The sequence below is a fragment of the Mesocricetus auratus genome, unplaced genomic scaffold (genome assembly GCF_017639785.1).
Source record: "Mesocricetus auratus isolate SY011 unplaced genomic scaffold, BCM_Maur_2.0 Super-Scaffold_100041, whole genome shotgun sequence".
In the NCBI taxonomy this organism is placed as follows: Eukaryota; Metazoa; Chordata; class Mammalia; order Rodentia; family Cricetidae; genus Mesocricetus; species Mesocricetus auratus.
In genome coordinates, this window is record NW_024429218.1 from 5924121 (window position 1) to 5944660 (window position 20540).

The window sequence follows — 20540 nt, forward strand, 5'->3', positions numbered from 1 at the left end:
GTGATTGCTTCTGGAATCCACACTCCATGCCCCATTCACCTCTTAATGCTCATATTCTTTTCCCCGTTTGTGGAGCGGCCCGGTGACGGCTTGGCCCAACAATGTTCTCCTTTGCCTTCTCGTTTTTTCCGCCTCCATGGTTACAGCTACTGGGCGGAACTAGGCGGCTTTTTCCTGGTCCACTTATTGTTGTTTGCTTGTTAATGTCTTTAGTGATTGGGCTTCTCATGAACATGGATTAAGTGTTCCTTTTTTATATATGTTTTTGTATGTAATAGTGCCTGGTCTGTAGCAGTTGGGTGATAAATAGATTAATGAAGAGAGAGGTCGAAAACCAGCTACCAAGTCAAAGAGAGAAAATAGTGCATGGAGTCGCTGGAAAAGAAAAAGGATGGGAGGGAGGGAGGAGAAAGGGGAAGGGGGAGGGGGAGAAAGGAAAGACAGAGGGAGAGAGCGAAGAGTCGTGAAGATAGGAAGTGTTGGTAAAGGTTCTTGAAGAAGTTACTGTACGGCTGGGCTGGGAAGGAGGTGGCGTATAATGCCTTGTATACCCTCATGGACATGCCTGGAGAAAGTCGTATGCTTCAGGAGGAGGCAGGGCCAGGAGAGCCGAGGCCATGGCCCACACGGCCGGGGCCACCGCGGGGGGGCCCCCCCGTGCAGGAAGGAGTGCCTGTGGTTGGAAGCCTCTGGCGCAGTCTGAGTTGAAGATTCCCCTCCGCTACTGGCTGTCTCTGCCTTCCTGTCCACAGACTGTGCCAGGATTGTAAGAGTTTCCTGATGACTGGGCACATTTAGCATCTGGATTCTAAGGTTGCTAACAACCAGCAGTTTCCTGTCTTGCTTGGTTGAGATGACCATGACACAGTGGGGGCGGGGGCGGGAGCAGGGGGGCTGTTTCGACTGTGAGGGCCCAGCTCTGTAGCAGTGTACCCTTGGGCCATGCTGGGGTGCCCGGGAGGAAAGGAAAAGGGAAACCCCCAAGAACTAGGCTGGTGCCAGGTGCTTTACATAACCACCCTGGTCCAACTTCATGGTGATCAGCAAACTCAGGGTACTCATTAGCTATGCTGCGGACGGAGGGGGAGTGTGTGTGGATCACGTGGGTCTCACGAGAAGCAAGCTGGGATTCCATGGGGGTCTCTGCGTCCAGAACTTGTTCGGGTTCTGCTTAGGGACACTTTTTTTTTGTATTCTGTGTATAATTTAAAGCTATATAAAACATCTTGTGGTCTTGTTTTTACCAACTTGATCATCTCTTGAAGTTGTATGTTTTATTCTATTTATTGCTTATTTATTTATTTACTGAGAGTCTGCAGCTGTCTGTCGAATGTTACTCGTTCTGCTTTGGCATCTCCTTGCTCTTAACCGTAGGGCCTCCGTGGATGGAGAGGGGACTTGGGTCACCTTCACCCTCCGAGCCATCTCTCTGGCCTGCTTGCTGTGCGTAGTTTTAAAGGTTTATTTAGGGTTGGGAATGTGGCTTAGTTGGTGGAACACTTGGTTGTCCGTCCCAGCACATGAACAGCATGCTCCTAAACTCAGCACTCAGGAGGCGAAGGACCAGAAGTTCGAGATCATACTTGGCTGCACAGCGATGCTAGCTTGGGCTGTGGGACCGTGGTGGTGGTGGGGCGTTAGAGCCGTCACGAGCAACAGCAACAAATGGAGTGTGAGAAGTGTCCACGCCTGAGAGCCTGTGTGAGGCTTACGTCGATCCCAACGCGTTAACACCGAAGAAAGGAAACAAACGGAGCAAGGACTCCCTCAGTTAACTCCGAAGCGCATGTTCAAAACAAAGCCTGATGAGATCGGGCGCATATATTCATGCCCGGAGACCTTTTCAGTTCACACCTCTCCAAAGGGCGTCCTCCAGTGCCCAGCGCATTTCCGGCCTCCTTTTCAAATGCCAGTTATCCATGGAGGATAAGCTGGCCGGCCAGAATCAGGACAATAAATACCTGGCCAGTGCTGCTGAAGGACTACAGGCAGTTCTAAGTTCTGCAAGACAAAAAAAAAAAAAAAAAAAAAAAAAAAGGTGTGCTTGTCCACGTACAAAACAAAGGTACTTTGTAGAGCCTCTAGTGAAAGGTCACCGTGTGTGGCTGTGCTTGCATACACCAGGGGTGTTCTGGTTGTTTCTGGGACTGTGTTGTGGTTGAAGCTTACCTACGGTAGCAATGGACCTCACCCCTGATCTCGCCCCCCCCGCCCCGGTACATTTCCAGAAGCATTGGGGTTTGCTGGGACACAGAGCAATGTGCTCCTCCCCCTCCCCCAGCATCATCACGGCTGGCAGTCAGTGAACTTGAGAACACTAGCCAGCCTTCCCTCAGGTGGTGGATGCCTCAGAGGTTTCTTGCCAAAAACCACAAGTGGTAACATCCCCCCCACCCCCAGAGAAGACAGGGGTCACACCCAGGAGTCTTTTGTTTGCTTTGTGAAACAAGCTCTCACTATGTAGACTAGGATGGCCTCGAACTCACAGAGACCCAGCTGCTTGAAGATGTGGACCACTGTATCCAACGTCCCCAGAATTCCCAAGAGCGCGAGGTAGATGGAGCAAACGGTTGTGTCCAGAAGTGTTCTGGAAGTTGCGTCGCCTCAGCGTGTTGGCTGCATGTGGAGTTTGTTGACTTTTGTGGGCTTTTGGCCTTTCATCCTTGACTCCCTGTGTGTTTGTGTGTGTGTGTGTGTGTGTGCCAAGAGGTGAGTGGAGAAATAAAAAACAGAGCACGAGTTAAGAACACATTTGATTGTTTGATAGCAGCCCTGGCTCCCAGCCTGGCCAGAGTAAAGGTTAAAATTGTTGGCCTTCCTCAGAGTTTCGAGTTAAGTTTGCATTAGGCGTCCTTGTGGTCCGCTGTCTGGTGTCACGGGTTTTTGTGTCCCACCAGTGAAGATATTTCCCCACAGTCAACAGTACTCACATCTTTTGGGTTGGTGTGGGTGGTAAGCTGTTTCGCCTGAATCTTTTACCTTTTGTCTGTGTCTTGTCGTGTTTTTAAATGCAAAGTACAGATTAGTATTAGTCTCGTCTTCCCCCATCCCCCATGCTTATCATCTCCTGACACTCTTTCCCTTCTGGGTGCATGCATATTTTTAGAAAATAAAGGTGTACTGTGTGCTGCTCCCCTACTATACTGAAGGACTTGGGAGTGTGGTGTGTTCTCTTGTAAAGTGTGTCAGGCCCTCCCCTGCTGTTGGGACCCATCCCACAAATAACTCGATCATTTTGTGCATAAGCTAAGATTTCAGTGTTTAGCCATTTATCTATGGAAGGGATGCCATTTCTTTGTCTATGAAGTGCATGATTGTGTTATTAGGGTCTTTTTTTCTGCTTAAGTTCTTTTTTTTTTTTGATCTATTGAGGGATTTCCTGGTGATCTCAGTCATTTTGTAATTTATTGCTCATCTTATAACAGGTATTGGTGATATTAGGATGAAAACATTTATACAAGAGGAAATAAAAGTCAAGGGAGCAGGTAATTGACCGATTTATCAGCCTTAGCAGACAATGTTTCTGATAACGACATGGTAGCCATGGTGAATTTATTTCTGATTGCTTGAGGGGACAGATTCTATATGCTTTTTGTGCCATAGAGGCACGTGAGAGGGTAAAGGAGCGAGTAGTCTATCCGTGGACTAAGCGGGACAGCTGGGTTTCTGGACTGGCCCTTTGGTGAGAGGGTTCATGCGGTGTCTTAACTGTCCCTCAGGCATGGGTTTGCTACAACACGTGCAAGGCCGAGTTTACTTTGTGCTGGTCCTGGTTGGTGCTTACTGGGTAAAAGAGGCTTCACAGGGGAATGTCTTTCTAAATCCTTCACTTGAATGATATTTGGAGGTAGACTGAAAAACAACAAAAAACAAAAAACATTAGTCTGTTCTTATCATTGACTTTCTGGCCTCAGTGGGGGGGGCGCATTTCCAGGCAAAAACAGCCACCTTAGCAAAGGTGACATTACTAAGCATGAAGGCTAGTTTTAATTGTCAGCTTAACACAATCTAAGATCACTTGGAAAAGTCGTCTTAGAGGGAAGGTCTAGATTAGGTTGGCCTGTGGCCATGCCCTGGAAGGCTTTTCTTACTTGGGTTAGTTAAGGTGGAGACCCCACCTGACTGTGGGTGGCACCATTGCGTGGGCTGGACCCTGGGCTGAAGGGGAGAAGGAGGGGGTGAGTGCCGACCGGCAGGCATTACCAGTGTTAGTGGTCCATGCCTAGCTGTTCTGTGACCTCCCCACGGTGATGGACCGTCACCTGGAATTGAGTCAGGTGAGCATTTCTTTCAGGAGTTGCTTTTCTCAGGGTTTTTGTTTTTTATCGTAACAGAAAGCAAAACTGAGACACTGAGGTTAGAGATTAGAATTCAGATGCGGAAAAAAAATCCATAGCAACACCCATTTTTAAAAGATGTGTTTATTCTTGTTTGTGTGAGGTTTGTGCGTGCGTAGGTACATCACATGCATGCCTGGCGCTTGTGCGTTGTATCTGGAACTGAAGTTGCAGACGTTTGTGGGTTGCTGTATCGGTGTTGGGAACTGAGCTCAGGTCCTCTGGAAGAGTAGCAAGTGCCCTTAACTACGGAGTCATCTCTCCAGCCCCTGAAGGTGCACTCTGAGCATGTCAGCTTCCTGGGACCGCCATAACAGTGTTATAAACTGGTGGCTTAACTTTAAACTTTTAAAAATATATATATGTTCATTTGTATGTGTATTCATGAGCACACCTGCCATGGCATGTGTGCAGAGGTCAGGACGCCTTTTCTCTCCTTCTACCCTGTGGGTCTGGGGATCAAACTCAGATTGTCAGGCTTAGCAGCAAGCTCCTCGGCCTGCTGAGCCATCACACCAGCCCAGACTAGTGTTTTAAACAGCAAAAGGAGACCAATTGCCTTCCAGTTCTGGAAGTTGGACATTCACGGTCAGGGAGTCAGTATGGCTGTATGCATTCTGGAGGCCACTGAAAAGCTGCCTGGGAATTCTCTTCTAGTTTCTGGAAGCTCTGTGCTCGCGTGAGCGCATTTGCAGCCTTTAGGTGGTGTCTCCCTGAGCACACGTGTGCCCCAGTGTCCTGTTTACAGGGACCTCAGTTTTCTTGGATCTGAGTGTTACCCTAGTGACCTCACCTTAACTGGATCGTGTGAAAAGCTGTGTTCACAGGAGGTCACATTCATTGCGCTGGGGTCACTTAGCGCCTTAACATCTTTTGAACACAGTTCAGCATGTGCCACCGGGTATTTATTCCTAGTTTGCACACAGTTTAATTGCTTTTAGTTACAACGAGGAATTTAGAAGTAAGGGCCTCAGCCTTGGATGCGGTGGACACCCAAGTCTTCACAAGGGCTGTTAAAGTAAGAATCCACAGGTGGGGCCTGGGGGGATGGCTCAGTGGGCAACTCTTGAGGACCTGAGTTCGGGACCTCAGCACCCCCATACAAGCCGTGGTGGTGCATGCTTGTAGCCTAGTGTTGGGGGGGTGGGGCCGACACAGGAGGATCTCTAGAATGCCAAAGCACTGAGCCCCGGGTTTAGTAAGAGACACCCTGCCTGGAAAGGAGGTGGCTAGTGAAGGAGGGAGATGTCCCTTGTCATGCATGGCGTGTGAACACACCTGCACATGTATCCACCTCCAACCTACACAAATCCACAGGCGTTTGAAGCCAGCCAATTAATATGCGTGCAAGATGCTGACAATCCAAGTAGCTCCTAGGGCACATCTACGTGCTAGAAACACAGCGATGATCTCAAACTATTAATGCTTTTGCTTGTCGTGTACACGTTCTAAAATCCTAACAAAATGGAATGTAAAACATATTGTGTGTTTGATGATCTTTGGTCTTTTGGTCATTTTGGTGATTTTTGATCTTAGGGTAATTTTCATTACCAGAAAAAAATTGTTCCTGAGATTTTGTTTTTCGACTTGGCTTTGTCACTCAGTAAGAGTGAATGTGTGAGCCATTAAGTTTTTGGAACCTTGGTTGCCAGCGAAATTTGCTGATAAACACCAAGTGTTTACCATGGCAGCAGGAATGTCTTCAGGGCTCTGTTGTTTCATTCAGTAACCTTTATTGGGAGCCTGCTGTGTGCTAGGGTTTGTTCTGGAACTCACTCACTCACCTAAAAATGACCTAAAGGCACCGTGATATTGTGACGTCAGTTTGGTGGGGACACCGGAGCTTCCGTCTTGCCTCTGTCAACCAGCCGTGGGATCTTGGGCACACCGTTGGCTGTCTCTGGGTCTTGCTGCTGTCGTTAGAACTTCTGGTTTCCAAAATCATAAAACAAAGTTTGAATTCACAAATTGCTCTCCAGTTCTTTAGACAGGGCTGGAAGCTTCCCTATGCTTTATCTCTGACCTTTGAAGGCAGTGGTCACAGGACTGGCAGCTGCTTTCTAGCTAAGAGCAGCAGTGGCAGGGAACCCACCTTCAGTGAGCCCACAGCACTCTGATGTGTGTTTTCCTATGTTCTTTGTTGCTGTTGTTTTGTTTTCGAGATGGTGTTTCGTCCAGCAGGCTGGCCTGGGTCTCCAGAGGCTCTTGCTCTGCCTCCCAGTCACCAGGATCACGGGCGTATATGCCACCACACCCCGCATTTCCTGTGTTCTTGTTTCTCCAAGGTGGGTGTCCACAGACACACGCGCCATCTTGAGGACGTGTTTTCTTTGGTAGTTTGTGGGAAACACCCAGTGTTGTCGAGTAAAGGGACAGAGCTCCGTCTTGGGAGCAGAATTCATAGAAATACTAGCTGAAGATGTAAAGACATTTGGAGGTACCTCCAGGGGTGGGGGCGGGGCTATTGCCTTCTCTTCACTGGGAAGGAAACTTGAGTGCAAAGTTTGGAAAACACGTTCTTTCTTTGGTTCCATGTTTGAGATTCTAATTTTGAAAATGCTTTTATTTTCTATCGTTGGTAACCTCCCTGATCTTAAGGCCATTCTTTCCCTATGTTCATGCCTTTGAGATGTCGTAGTAATTGAGGGACTGCTTGGTGCCTGGCACTGTTCCAAGAGATGGGAACACAGCTACAAATGGAACGAAGATCTGCTTTCCCCATTGTCGTTGAGAAGTTACCTGAAGAGGCGAGGGCATTGGCCGTGTGGGTGTCTGGGGGAGAGAGGGTCAAAGGTCCTTAGTGTGTGTGAGTGGTTGAAAATGATCTCACAGACTTGGAGGACGAGAATGCTGGGGTATGACATAGTCTTGAAAGCCTTAGGCTGCCTGCTAGCCAAGTCTCACAACTAGAACAAAACTAGGGTGGGTTTGGCAGAGATGGCGGAGACTGCCAAGCCACGGCAGTGTATGGAAGACAGGACCCCCAGAACCTGGGAATGAGCGAGATGTGTGATACGAACAGAGAAGCAGGAAGGTTTGGGGGGCTCTAGGCCGTTGCGTCGGAGAGATGGGGCTGTGGCCATTTATGTTGAGATGGGCGTTTCCATGGAGGCACGGTCTGATTCCTTGGCTATTGAACGATGTGCCCGGGCCGTTTATCTAAGAACATCGAACCTGGCTTACTAACTGGGTTGGAATTCATTTCGAAGACAAGGCGTGATGTCTTCGTTGCTGTTACCTCTTTCCACCGAGGGAATTTTCATCACACTTTGCAGGCAGTGCTGTGTGTACTCAGGGGCCTGGCCCAGGATCCCGTCGGAAGTCTCAGGTGCCGGCTCTTCTCCCAGGCTGGCTGCTCTCAGGGGACGGCTGACAGGCATCTAGTTGTCTCTACTTCTCTAGCAGTTTTGAAGTTTTCCTCTTGGTCTGGCCGACAGCTGCTGGGTACCCTTAGCACCCGTAACACCCAAGCCTGTGTCCTGGGAACTGGTTGGGGCTTGATCATGGAGAACTCCAAGCCCCGAAACCTCGCAAGGGCTCCTCCTTTCAGGCCAGCGTGGTGTGGGGGCTATCCTGAGGCTGGCAGGCCACAGAGGGATCGTTTGGACTTCGGCAGAGAAAGCCAACCCCACTGCAGGCGTGTATCGTGCGCTCACACCGTAAAACTGGCGGGGAGCAGTCCTGGATGCCTGCCCGCCACAGAAGAAACTTAACTAGCCTGCGTGGAGTGGCTGGGTGGCTTTTGTCTTCCTGGCACCTCTTCCCTGGCCTTCCTTCCATGACCCACATTGAGCCCTCTGGCTTGAGTGACAGGCCTAGGGAGGGGAGATGACGCCAGCAGGCCAATCAGAGGGCGTGGGGGAGACATTTTACTAGTGGATCCTCAGGGGAGAAAATCCAGACCGCCTGCAGCCAGGTTTTTAGCCTCTTGGGAAAAGTGCCCCGGGAAGTAGCAGGTAAAGGCAAACGAGAATCCGCACTGATGATGGTGCCTGCAGAACCCGAGCAGATCCCAGCCCCACTGTGGCCCTCGCCGTGCGTGTGCGGTGCGCAATCCCCCACGAGAAAGAAAGGCGCTCGCTCGATAGTCTGCTTCCTGGCTTCTGGCTGCGGTTCTCCACCACCACCAGAGCAATGGGAGTTTGCTCACTGTGAACATGGGTCTCCGGAGCCGCAGTGGTGAGGCGTCTTAGGCTAGTGGCTGTGGAGCGATTGGCGGTGACGTCTACCTTTGGTGGTGGACCAGTAGGTAGTATTGTTTTCAAATGGGAAGACCACAGAATCTAGACATCTTCTTCCTTTCGGGTTAATTTATTCAGCACATACAGCCACCTGCCTGTTCCCCTTACTCATAAAAGAGACGTTTTTAGTTTGGTTGTTTGCAGAGGAACGAGCCTGTGTGTGGATGATTTTCCAGCGTCTAGTGCAGTCCCCAGAGCGGTGTATACCATTGAAACTAACGCCCCTCTTCCCCCGCCACGGTGTTGGAGGGCTCCCTTTTGACGGTGGCAGCCTCGTGACTCCCCGGCTGCCGTGTCCTATAAACTGTATGGCTCGACTTCGTGGCCTGAGGATTCTGAGAACATTCTCTTATATCGCTTTTGGGTTAAATCACTATTCGCAGGGCTTTGGCTGTGTGTGGAGTGCCCCCCCCTCCATCTCAGCCTGCGCCAGGCCCTAGTTATATCCCCAGCACCACAAATTGAGATGTCAAACATCTGCAGTCCCAGCACCCAAAAACGTGGAGGCAGGAGGAGGTCCTTCTTGGCTATACAGCAAGTGATGATATCCTGACCAAAACAACCCCAGGTCACAGACCATCACTGCAGGGAGGTCACAGTGCACGAGCTTGAAGCAACTGTCAGTCACATCCACAGTCCAGATCACTAATGCTTCCTTGCTTTCAGCATGACTCACACACCTAGGGAAAGGTGAGGCTCACAGTGGGCCGGGTCTCCCACATCAGCCAGCTTGATTGAAGTAAACCCCCATAGATACGCCCACATGGTAGGCAAACTCTTACTGAGACCCTCTTCACAGGTGATTGTGGGTTGTGTCTAGTTGACAAGTAAATCTAACCATCACAGTGAATTTGAGGTCAGCCTGGAATACCTGAGAGCGGGTCCCAGACAGACAAACACCAAATAAAGAACCCCCAACAATCAGCATTTGCAGTAATTTTGCCAATAGCTTTTGTCACTCAGCTCCTTCAACTTGACACATCACTTTTGTATAGTGTTTCATGTTAAAACAGGCTGTTTGATTTGCAGCAAGAATTACAGGTACAGTTGATAGTGTTGACAGAAATGTGTAACCTTGAAAGGCAGGTCTAGATATTTACCTCAGATGCATATTAGGTTGGAAGGGGCTTGGGTGATGTTTCTAGGGAAATGAGCTAGTTGGTAGGTAATGGGTGAGCATACCTGTGGGAGAATTCAGAGACATGCACTGTTGACCCAAATGAAGCTCCGATAGTTCTAAGAGGGGGCAGATCCGTGTGTGTGGACCACTGGTAGGAATGGTACGTAGTTACATTGAGAAACAAGGCATACAGGTGTCTATCTGCCATTGCTTCACCCTAACTCAAAAGCCTGGAAATTAACAGCAGGTTGTATAGATTGCTAGTCCATTTGCTCCCCATCTTTCTGAATGAGGATGTCCTGAGTTGAATGTCATCCCAATTTAAATGCAGCTAACAAAAATCTTTCCAACTTGGAGAAGGTGAGGTGCAGAGGCATCCTCTCCTGAGAGCACAGAAGAGTTCTGGGTGTCAGCTTACCAGGTTGCTGCTTGAGAACTGAATTATAAATAAACGTGTTGTGTGGTGGAAGCTTGTCCAGTGGTTCTCAAAGAAGAAATATTCACAATGTGGAAACAGAAATATGTTCGGTATATCTTCACTTGGTAATTGCATTATTTTTTATTCTTAATTCTTTGGTTTCTGATTTTTCACAGCACTCAAGATGAAAATGGATGGAAGCCCACAAACAAATAATGAATTTTTAACACACACACACACACACACACACACACACACACACACACACACACACGAGTGCTGGTTACACCGTTGTGTAAAACCGACAAGAAATAGTGCAAACGTGACAGCCTAGACAGAGATTGTTGGAGGAAGAACAATGGAAACAACTTTTTTTTTAGAAGTTAAAAGTAATGTGTTTACTAGAGTTATTTGCATTGGCCATTTAGAGGCTTCCCCAGGAAGCCTTGGTTGAGAAAGCTGTGAAAGCCACAGGAAGCCTTGCCCGGACTTTGCGCTGCTCTGCGATTTCCTAGCTGATTTCATGCTGGTTGATGGACAAGAAGATGGAGGTGTCTTGCTGCCGGGCCTTCTCGGATTCTGGAACTGGAAGTCGGGAATTACATGTCCTGCACTTGGCGGCATCCAGCAGGTCCCTCTTCTGAACTGCACAGCGGCCCAGAGTGACAGGCCTGCCAGCGGGAGTCTTTCCTCATGCCGCCCAGGGACAGGAGCTCCCTGCAGCTGGCCTAGCCCAGTCTCCAGGAACCCTTGCTTCGCAGCACTCAATGTGAAAATAGACAAAATAACAAATACTAATGAATGATTTACAGTTGTGGGGAAAGCCCCTCGTAGCCCTACAAACAGACAGTGCACTTGATTTTCCTCCATCTCTTTATATCCTTAGTTATCTGAGTTATTTTTCTAAAGGCCTCCTGTGCTTCTGATTTGACCTCAAGGATATAAGAATCATTTTAGCCATGTTTCTTCTCAACTGTCTTTTGAGGGACTGTGTTAAATTCTCTGGTTGTTTGAATTGCTCAGACTTGAGAAATGTGATTGTGTGGTGCTGATTTCTCAGAGTTCTATAGATAGAAGTTTCTGTCCCATCTGGTCCCGCAGCTGTTTAGTCCCAAATAAACACACAGAGGCTTCTATTAATTATAAGATGTTTGGCCTATGGCTCAGGCTTCTTATTGGCTAACTCTCTCTTAATTATTAACCCGTTTCTATTAGTCTGTGTATCTCCACGTGAACTTGGCTTGCCGTTGATGTCCAGGCCTCTTGCTTCCTTGGCAGCTCCATGGCATCTCCCTGACCCCACACATTACCTTTCTCTCTCTCCCTGTTTGGATTTCCCACCTGGCCAAATCCTGCCTGTCCATTGGTTGAAACAGCCGTATTCATCAACCAACAAGAGAAACATATATTCACAACATACAGAAGCACATCCCCATTAGAGTTCCCTGGGAGAACAGGACCAACAGAATTGTTGTGTATCACAAATGTAACGTGATACTTACATGATACTTCTGGGTATTTATATTGGAGTATATGAGGATTATTGGCTTCTCAGCTGATCAGTACATGAGTCTGGATGCCTCCGCAGTCCCAGTCTGGCACTGAAGGCCTGGAGGATGCTGGGAACATTGAGCATCATGGGTCTTTGGTCCATACTCAAAGGCTGAGGAAGCCAGGGTGCATCACCAGCCAAGGATGGTGGCAGCAGTAGCTGCAACAAAGCTGACCCAGTCATCAGCAAAGATTAAGGCAGGCGAAATCAGTCCGGCTTTTCCCTCAGACCTCTTTGATGTTCCTCCTCCAGTCACTTCTTCTAGGAAATACTTCCACAGACGCCCTTCAACAGTGTGTCTGCTGGCTAATTCCAGATCCAATCGGGTTGGTGATAAAAAGCAACCGTCACAGCGATTATATGATCTGCACATCCCAGTTTTCCAAAAGTTCAGAGGAACGTTGGTCTCCCTGATCACATCTGCTAAGGATGGAGGCTTGAGAGAGACACAGGCATTTAGGGGGTGTTCCCTGGTGAGGTTGGCGGTCACGTTTTCTTTGATGCCATCTTCCTTGCGAGGAGGGGTTAGTCTGAGTGGATAGCTCTCTTAGCTTCTGACCCGCTCACCTGCTGCACGAGGGACATTTTGTACCCCTGAGGGTGTGGACAGGCTTAGGAAATATAGCCATGCTTTGGCCTTTGCTACTAGATGCACTGCATTCCTTAGGCAGTCAGGTCAACTTCTGTCTCCTATGACAAAGAGAGTGGAGAGAGAGAAGCTTAGTAGTGAAGAGTCATCTCCTAAGGACAAACAGGGAGTGAAATGGTCTTTATGTAGGATGACCCCCCCTCGTGTTGATTTCTGATTCAAGCGATAAAAAGACATCTGAGGGTATAGGCGAGGGCAGCCAGCCTCTCAGAACTTCCTGCAGAGCCATCCTGGAGGCCCCGTGGCAGGCTGTCTGATTAGCAGAGAGGCCCTGGGCCAGGTGTCCAGACATTTGGGTCCTCAGTCTTGCTATCAGTGGTAGGAAGCCATATGGCCTTGAGTTAGCTGGTTACCCTTAGTGTATTTCATCATCTCAGTGAAATGACAAGATTGGACACCTGTCTGTAACTTTTTAGGTTCTCGAAACCCTCATTTCCTGGATCTTCATAGTTGACTCTTCATGAATTGGTTCAGGACCAGTCTCCACCAGTATGAAAACAGAACCCCAAAGCACTTCACTTTGGGTCATGTATTAATATATGTAATGACCAAAGAAGAGTCAGCTAATCCTTACTGTGATGATTCTTAAAGTCTTTGACCTTTTTTATTGTTTATAGTAGAGGTCCCATGTGATTTTATATTTATTTTTGTTTTTTGTTTGTTGTTAAGGATGAGGCATTTAATTTGAAATCAAGGCAGGTAGTTTGCAAAGGACATAAAATTATCTTCAATGTTGGGGTTGATGTTGACTGCTTGAGGTTTGGTAAAAAGCAACCCCACTCCTGGAAGCCATTGGGGAAATGAGGATTTCAGGACAGACAAAAAAATGTAGAAGTCAACTGAGAAAAGGGAAATGTGGCAAATGTCAGGGAACCAGACTGGTTTTAACTGTGGAAATTCAGCTTTAGCAGTTTTTTTTAAAGCAAATTCCATTTGATGTTTTACATTTTCTTGTTAAGTTAATAAGAGACCTGTGGAAAGAGTTGTAGAACTTTCACCTAGTGAGAGAATTTGTCATTTGTCTCTGAACAGCAGGGGAAGATCAATGTGTTTGCTTGTAGTTCCTTGTGTAGTTCCAGGTCTGAAAACAAATGTCTGCCAGGAGGAATTTGGAGCAGTCTCCAAACATTGGTGGACTCTGCTGGGGACCAGACTCCCTGCTAGTCTCAAAGTGGGGTGTGTAGGTGGGGGAGCACAATCCTGCCCCCAAAGGAGCACCCCTAAAGGGGAAGCTGGTGTCTTCGAGTAAGTGTCAACAAAACACTAAAATACCCTGGAATCTGGCCTCCAGCTGTCACCTGTAGGGAGCCCCTTCCTCCCTGTCTGCTTCTGTCCCTGAGGTGGTCTGCTTCAACTGAGGCTGTTTCCCATGAGGCTGCCAGAGGGACCAATCTTTGGTGCCACATGCCAGTTTTGCTAGCTTCAAGTCTGAAGCACGTTACTGATCTGCATATGACACCCTCACTCATTCACAAGGTCACTGCAGGGAGACACTGCCCCTCCTCTCCACCGTGCCCCCCCCCCGGCACTCACCACCGGCCCGGCACTTCACCGCATTGGAAAGCTGTGGTGAAGAGAATATTGTGTTGCAAATCACAGTGGCTCTTCCTCTCCTACCTGGGCCACTCTCCCAGCCTCCACTTCCCTTTGATGCCAGCGAGCGACCCTGCCACCTTGTCTGAAATTGCACCCTGCCTCCTACCGATGGCCTAACCTTGTCACATTGTGTCCCAGCCTCCTGTCCGTTGCACCGTCTGTTAAGTGCAGTCTAACAGCTTTCTTCCCCTGCTGAAGAGAAAGCTCCAAGAAGGCAGGCTCGTTACTTTGTTAGACGTTGTTTAGAACAGTCTAGAGTAATGCCTGGCACACACTAAGTATTGGCTGAATGAGTGAGAAGGATGGAGACTGATTCCTCGGGACAGTTGTAAGGAAAGAACCCCTGAGCTGGGCGCGAAGGATGATGGGTAGACTGTGGCCACCAGCCTTTCTGGGAAAGGGCTTTCCAGATGAAGGTCACAAAGGTGAAAACGTGGTGACCCTCACCAGCAATCCTGGAATATGAAGTTCCACCTGACAAGTGTTGGGGAGGGAGGACCACAGCGGTGGTGGATCTGTATATTAATGGATAGAAAATAGCTTTCGAGAACTCGTAGAGGTGTAAAGGAACAGCTTCCTAGTCACTACCCTTACGTTCATGGCAAGAAAGCTGGTGATAGAAATCAGAGAGCTGGGCGCCAGTGTCGTGCGTACCCCGGACACAGACACACTCACTCAAGAAGTCACTAATACAAACTGCATTTGCTGGTGAGATCTGATTTGTAGGGAGCACTTTTCTGTTTCCAAAACACGGTCACATGCCTTGTTGGAACGTAAGCTTCCTGACCACTGGCCAAGAGAAGTGTGGTAGGCAGTGTTTAGATGCCCGAGGAGCCTTAATAAGAACTGCATTGCATCTCATACTGGAGGAAATGGGGCCTCAAACCACCTAGGTGATCTCCCTGAGATCACTGGGCTAGAACTGGGGGTGAGGTGGGGAGGGCGGGATGGGGGCCGCTTCCCGGCTCTGCAGGCTGCTCTCCAGTGCTGATGCTATCCAAAGGGTACCGGCTTGCTGTTTGCAAGCCTTTGGGCTTACTTTGTCTTCCCCACCCACGGAGAGCAGTGGGGTTTTCATCTAGCCACTTCCCTGCTGGTCACTTTTTCCCTCTTCCCTTTGTCTACTTCAGCCCCTACCGAATCACCGCTGGAAAGACAGACTCGCCGTGCGCTGGTGTTTCTGTCTTTGCCTGTTTGGCGTGTTTACCTTGAGTCAGCACTTGGCGTCGCTGGCTCTTGTGTGGTTCTGGGGTGGAAGGGAAGAGAGCGCATGCCACCACCCCCTTTTGGGTGTCTCAGACCAACTGGCCATTCTCTTTGGGAATAACCCGGTCTTCTTGATTCCCCCAGATGTTAGTAGGCAGGCTGAAGCCGAGGGAGAGTTCAGCGAAGGAGAACACTGGTATGGGAACTCTTCAGAGACTCCATCAGAGGCGTCCTATGGGGAAGTCCAGGAGAACTATGCGCTGTCCCTGGAGGACCGGATCCAAGAGCAGTCCACATCCCCTGACACCTCTCTGGGCAGCGCCACTCCCAGCAGCCACACGCTGGAGCTGGTGGCACTGGATGGTGACATCCTTCGAGACTCACTGCAGTGTCAGGACCACCTTTCTCCCGGAGTGTCTTCCGTGTGTGACGACGACCCGCCTGGTTCCAATAAACCTCTCAGCAGCAACCTGAGGCGGCTGCTGGAAGCCGGCTCCCTTAAACTCGATACCACAGCCAACGGCAGGGTGGAGTCCCCCGTGAATGTCGCGTCCAGTCTGTCATTCTCCCCGCCCTCCCACCACGCCCAGCAACTCAGTGTCCTGGCCAGGAAGCTGGCAGAGAAGCAGGATCAGAATGACCAATACACCCCAAGTAACCGTTTCATATGGAATCAAGGTAAGTGGTTGCCCAACTCAACCACCACCTGTGGCCTGTCCCCGGATTCGGCCATCCTCAAACTGAAGGCTGCAGCCAACGCTGTTCTGCAGGACAAGTCCCTGTCCCGGACAGAGGAGACCCTGAGGTTTGAGTCCTTTCCCTCACCCTTCAGCTCCCAGTCCGCCAGCTCCACCTTGGCAGCTTTGTCTAAGAAAGTGAGCGAGAGAAGTCTGACCCCGGGTCAGGAGCACCCGCCCCCAGCCAGCTCCTTCCTGTCCTTGGCCTCCATGACGTCCTCCGCAGCCCTTCTGAAAGAGGTGGCTGCCAGGGCCGCAGGGAGCCTCCTGGCTGAGAAGTCATCCTTGTTGCCTGACGACCCCCTACCACTGCAGCCTTCTGAGAAGAAGCCAGAAAAAGTCACCCCGCCGCCGCCTCCTCCTCCTGCATCCGCACAGCCTCAGTCCTTGGAATTATTGTTACTTCCAGTTTCCAAGGGAAGAGTCTCCAAGCCCTCCAATTCAGGTATGGAGTCTGGTTCAGCCGCGGTGTGGGTCGCTTTGACTGTGGGACTCCCTGTCTAAGATGAGGTAGAATCAAAAAGCAGGAACACAACAAAATACTTAAAATGGACAGCATAATAGTCTTTCATGTGTGCGCTACACACAGCCTTCACAAGTAGCTGTGGTTTTTGAAAAGTAATGAATAATCTCAGCGATGTGCAGAACTCCCTCTCTTTCATGCACCCCTCCCCCGCCCCTTACCAAGTTCAGACTAGGTCCATACCAGATGCATTTAATGGGGGAAGATCAAAGCGCGTCTGTCAGAGTGCAAGGCATCAGTGAACACAGAGGGGGAAAACACTGCTTTTGAAATAGTGGACAAGGGGAGGCCCTGCTGCCTCTGTCACAAATGGACCTTTGTATAATCAGTGACTGCACTGCCCTAATTGATCACACCTTTATGTTAGCATTTTTATTAACGTTTTTGTGTGTGTGTGTGTGGAGCTTAAGCTTTGTTCACCTGTTCTATTCACCTGTAATTTCTTGTCAAACAGAACGCAAGCATGCCTTGCACAGTGCTTCGTTTTGGCCAAGTCCGTCCAGCCATGAAAGGCCGCATGTGCGGCAGTGTAAGATGGTCTCTTCCTGAGACGTCGCTATCCCACAGAGCCCTGGCACTGGCGGCCACATCCTCTAAGGGAGCGGCTCAGTCACTACCATGCCACCACGGCAATGTGATTTCATGCACTGGTTTGCTTCCAAACCGTCTTTGTGATAAGTGCCTGCTTCTGGGATAGGGGTAATTTCAGTTGTTTCTCAAGGGTATCCTGCAAAACTGGAACAGCAAGTGGGCTGTGTCCGGCCGGATAGCCGGTCTGTGTCCTGACGTCTGTCAATCATTTGCAGCTGCGTTGGTGAAGTGTGTTTGTGATGGCTGCCCCTCAGTGGTCAGCATCAATTCGGTGCCATGACACGGGGCCATCTCGGTTTTCAGTGAGTTAAGTACTGTAATTGTCATCACTTTCAGACCTGTGTAGGGTCAGCAGGTTGGCTCTGTAGACAAAGGTGCCTGCCACTTACCCGACCACCCTAGATCCCTAGAACCCAAATAACGAAAGTAGAGCACAACTCGTGACAGTTGACCTCTGACCTCTATGCATACAGCATACATAGGCCACATACATACATGCACGCATGTATACATACATGCACACACACACGTGTAAAACAAACAATGGCAGCAACAACAAACTTTTGCAAACGAGTTAGGCACGGTGGTGACCTGGTACCCCAGCATTCAGAAGGAATGCAGGTTTGAAACCAGGCTGGACTCAAAGTTAGACCCTGTCTACAAACAAACAAACAAACAAACAAACAAACAAAACCCTGCTGAACAGCAGAACAGACCGAGAATGAGTAACTGGGACTCTGACTCAAGTGAGGCAAGCCGTCCACTCCTGAGTTTCTGATGCGTCCTTTGAGTAACTAAATTCTTGTTCATTCTGGGTCTCCCTTCTCCTGACACCTCACCTTCCTTGTGACGAAGCAGGAATGGTTCAAAATGAGGAAGAGTAATTTTCCAATGGACATATCACTTCTGACTCAGAGTCATCTGGTTTAGGGAGGCAAGTCCGTATGTAAAATGCAGTTCTACCAACAGTCTCCTTCCTGTGAGGCAGTGGGTTCGTGAGCGATGTCTATGTCATGCACCCGTCTGGGCATCAATTACTTGGAGAAGCACAGACCCATTGAGGAGCGAGCGGTAGTTAGTTGACTGGGGCGTGGAAAGAAATGACTGATAAAGCCAGTCTCCTGAAGGCACACTGAAGTCCCTTAGTTATTTTAAAGTGGTCTTGGCTATAAAAGGCAAAAACTGCAAGAGAAAACTTTTTCACTCAAACAATAGATGGGTTTAGAGACGAGAAAGAAGTCACAACTCTCGGGACAAAGCTGGTCTTTTGTGTGTTTTGCTGTCGGCTGTGGTCCTGAGGAGAGAAGACGAGAGAAGACGAGCTCCCCTTTTGGTTTAAATGTGCCAGGTCTTGCCAGCACGTCTGTGGGCTTTTTACTAGGTTTTCATGAGGGACACCAGGAAGAGGTGTGACTACTGGAATCAGTGCCAGTTCAGATGCTCCATCGGAGAGGTAAAGGCAGAAGGACCAGAAGTTCAAGGTCATCCTTGGCTACATAATGGGATTGAGGTTAGCCTGGACTACATGAGACCCTATATCAGGGAACAAAATAAAAGAGAAACTACCCCCAAACAAACACATATCGCTCCACGCCCCCAGCTCTGCAAAGAGACCACAAAGTCATACACCACCCCGATTTCAAGAGTTTTTTTAAAAGCTGTTTCTCAAAATGTTACAAAAAGGGCATAGAAAGTTGTCTCTGAAGTTCCAAAGAGCTGTGGGCTGGGGACTCCGGTGCTGTCTCAAGTAATTTAGACACCAGACATTGCTTTGACCTTCTTTAGGTCAAGGGAGTCCAGATCATGAACAAATGGTGCCTCTTCGGTCTGGCTTTCTTCTTCTTTTTTGAGTAGGATTCTGTTGTTGTCAGGTCGTGGTGTGTTGAATTCCTTGAGAGTCCAGCACTCCGTAGCCTCTCTGCCCCTCCAGAGAGATGTGACACTCGAGTGGGAGGTTTCTCTCATGTGACCTGCGCCCCCCAGCACATGCTACACGGCTCCTCTGAAAGGGGACACGCTAGAGGGAAGATGATGTCCCTTTGCTATGAAGATAAATGTCACACATTGACTCAATTCTCTTTGAAGCCCCTGTTCTCCAGTGGCTCAGAATAAAAGAAATGGTTTTGATTTTCAATACAAGATTTCTTGTAGAAAGCCAATGGGAGTTCCAGGATGCCAGGCTCCTGCTTAAAGAAATAAGAGGTAGCATTTCAGAGAGGGGGTCTATGAAACATCATCTTGCACTGACTAAAATTTATGTAAACTTCAAGGCAATCTGGCCCCAAGAAGCTGACAGCTAAGGCTCTTTGCAGAGTCAATCCATAGGATTATCTGGACCGCTGTTTCCTTCTGTATTTAATGGGGTGCTATCAAAATTATTGCAGATGCTTACAAAGTCCAAGGGAACAGATGACCTCTCCCCATCCTCCCATTAGACTCCCAGTTCTTACCGCCTCAATCCAGAGAGATCACATATGCAGACTTGCCTAGGAAGCTCACTTTTTAACATGGGTAGAATCCGTTTCTGTTCTCAAATGTTTTCAGAGAGATTTAAAAGTAGCATGACTATAGATATCAGACTTCTTTCTTAGTTGTATTCAATGCTTGTTAAAACATGAACTGATAATGTCACATCCATAACAGTCTTGTTAGCTATTGCTGTTTCCACCCCCACCTCTTGTCTGCTGAAATGGCATTTGAGAGACATGCCCAGGAAATTTCATTACAAGATTTAAAGTCTGGGCTGGGGGTGTAGCCAGGTTGGTAGAGTGCTTAACTACATACATGAAGCCTGGGGTTTGATCCCCGGCCCCGCATTACCTGGGCATGGTGTCTCACAAAACAAATCAGCCTCAAGTGAACACAAAGATTTTTTACAAATCTATATATTGTTAGAAAGGATGGTTCATCATACACACATATGCTCCTGTCAAGTTCCTAAGTCTAAGGTGTTGGTAATAATGCAATGTGCATGGATTATGTACAACCTAACTCTACTGGGTTGATGAGCACCATCTACCCAATGGTGAACTATCTTGACTGCCAGCACATTCTAGCATAGGATCTAACCAGAAGTGCTTGATTTCCAAGCCTACAAAAACCTTGAATTTGTTTTAATAATACCCGGAATAATAAAGCCTTCCATGATTGATTATTGTTATCATTATTTAGCTCTGCCAAGTTCTGTTCTTACTGCTTTGTGGATTGATAGGTTGACAATAGGGCAGAATACCAAACTGGAAATTAAAAGGTAGGCTCTGATCTCGGCCCTGTCTCTAGATAGCTGGACCTCACCCCTCCCCTTGCCTTCCGACCAGTCCTATTTCATTATTTGCAAACTAAGATGTTTAGCATTGTCCTAGGATCCCATCCTGTTGTAGCATCCATTGAGTTTCTTTACTGCTGGTTTTCTAACTCCACTAATTCTCTAACAAGCTGCCTCCTCCTTCTTGTTCCTCTTCTCCTTCTGAATTAAGTACGTGTCTTCTTTCCTCCCAGAGCTTCCTGTCAGATCTCCAGTGAGAACGTTGTTTCTGCTTTGTGCAGAACCTGTTCATTATGAAAGTTCAG

The 20540-nt window shown here is 48.6% G+C and overlaps 1 protein-coding gene across 10 annotated transcripts in view; it reads left to right on the forward strand.

Annotated features, from left to right (window-relative positions):
- Znf827 (zinc finger protein 827) overlaps positions 1-20540 on the forward strand; it is a 178871-nt gene that overhangs the window by 17458 nt on the left and 140873 nt on the right. For all 10 annotated transcript variants that reach the window (XM_040734814.1, XM_040734815.1, XM_040734816.1 and 7 more), the window contains exon 2: positions 15264-16301. In XM_040734814.1, coding sequence (XP_040590748.1) covers positions 15264-16301 — 1038 coding nt within the window. The remainder of the gene's footprint in view (positions 1-15263; positions 16302-20540) is intronic.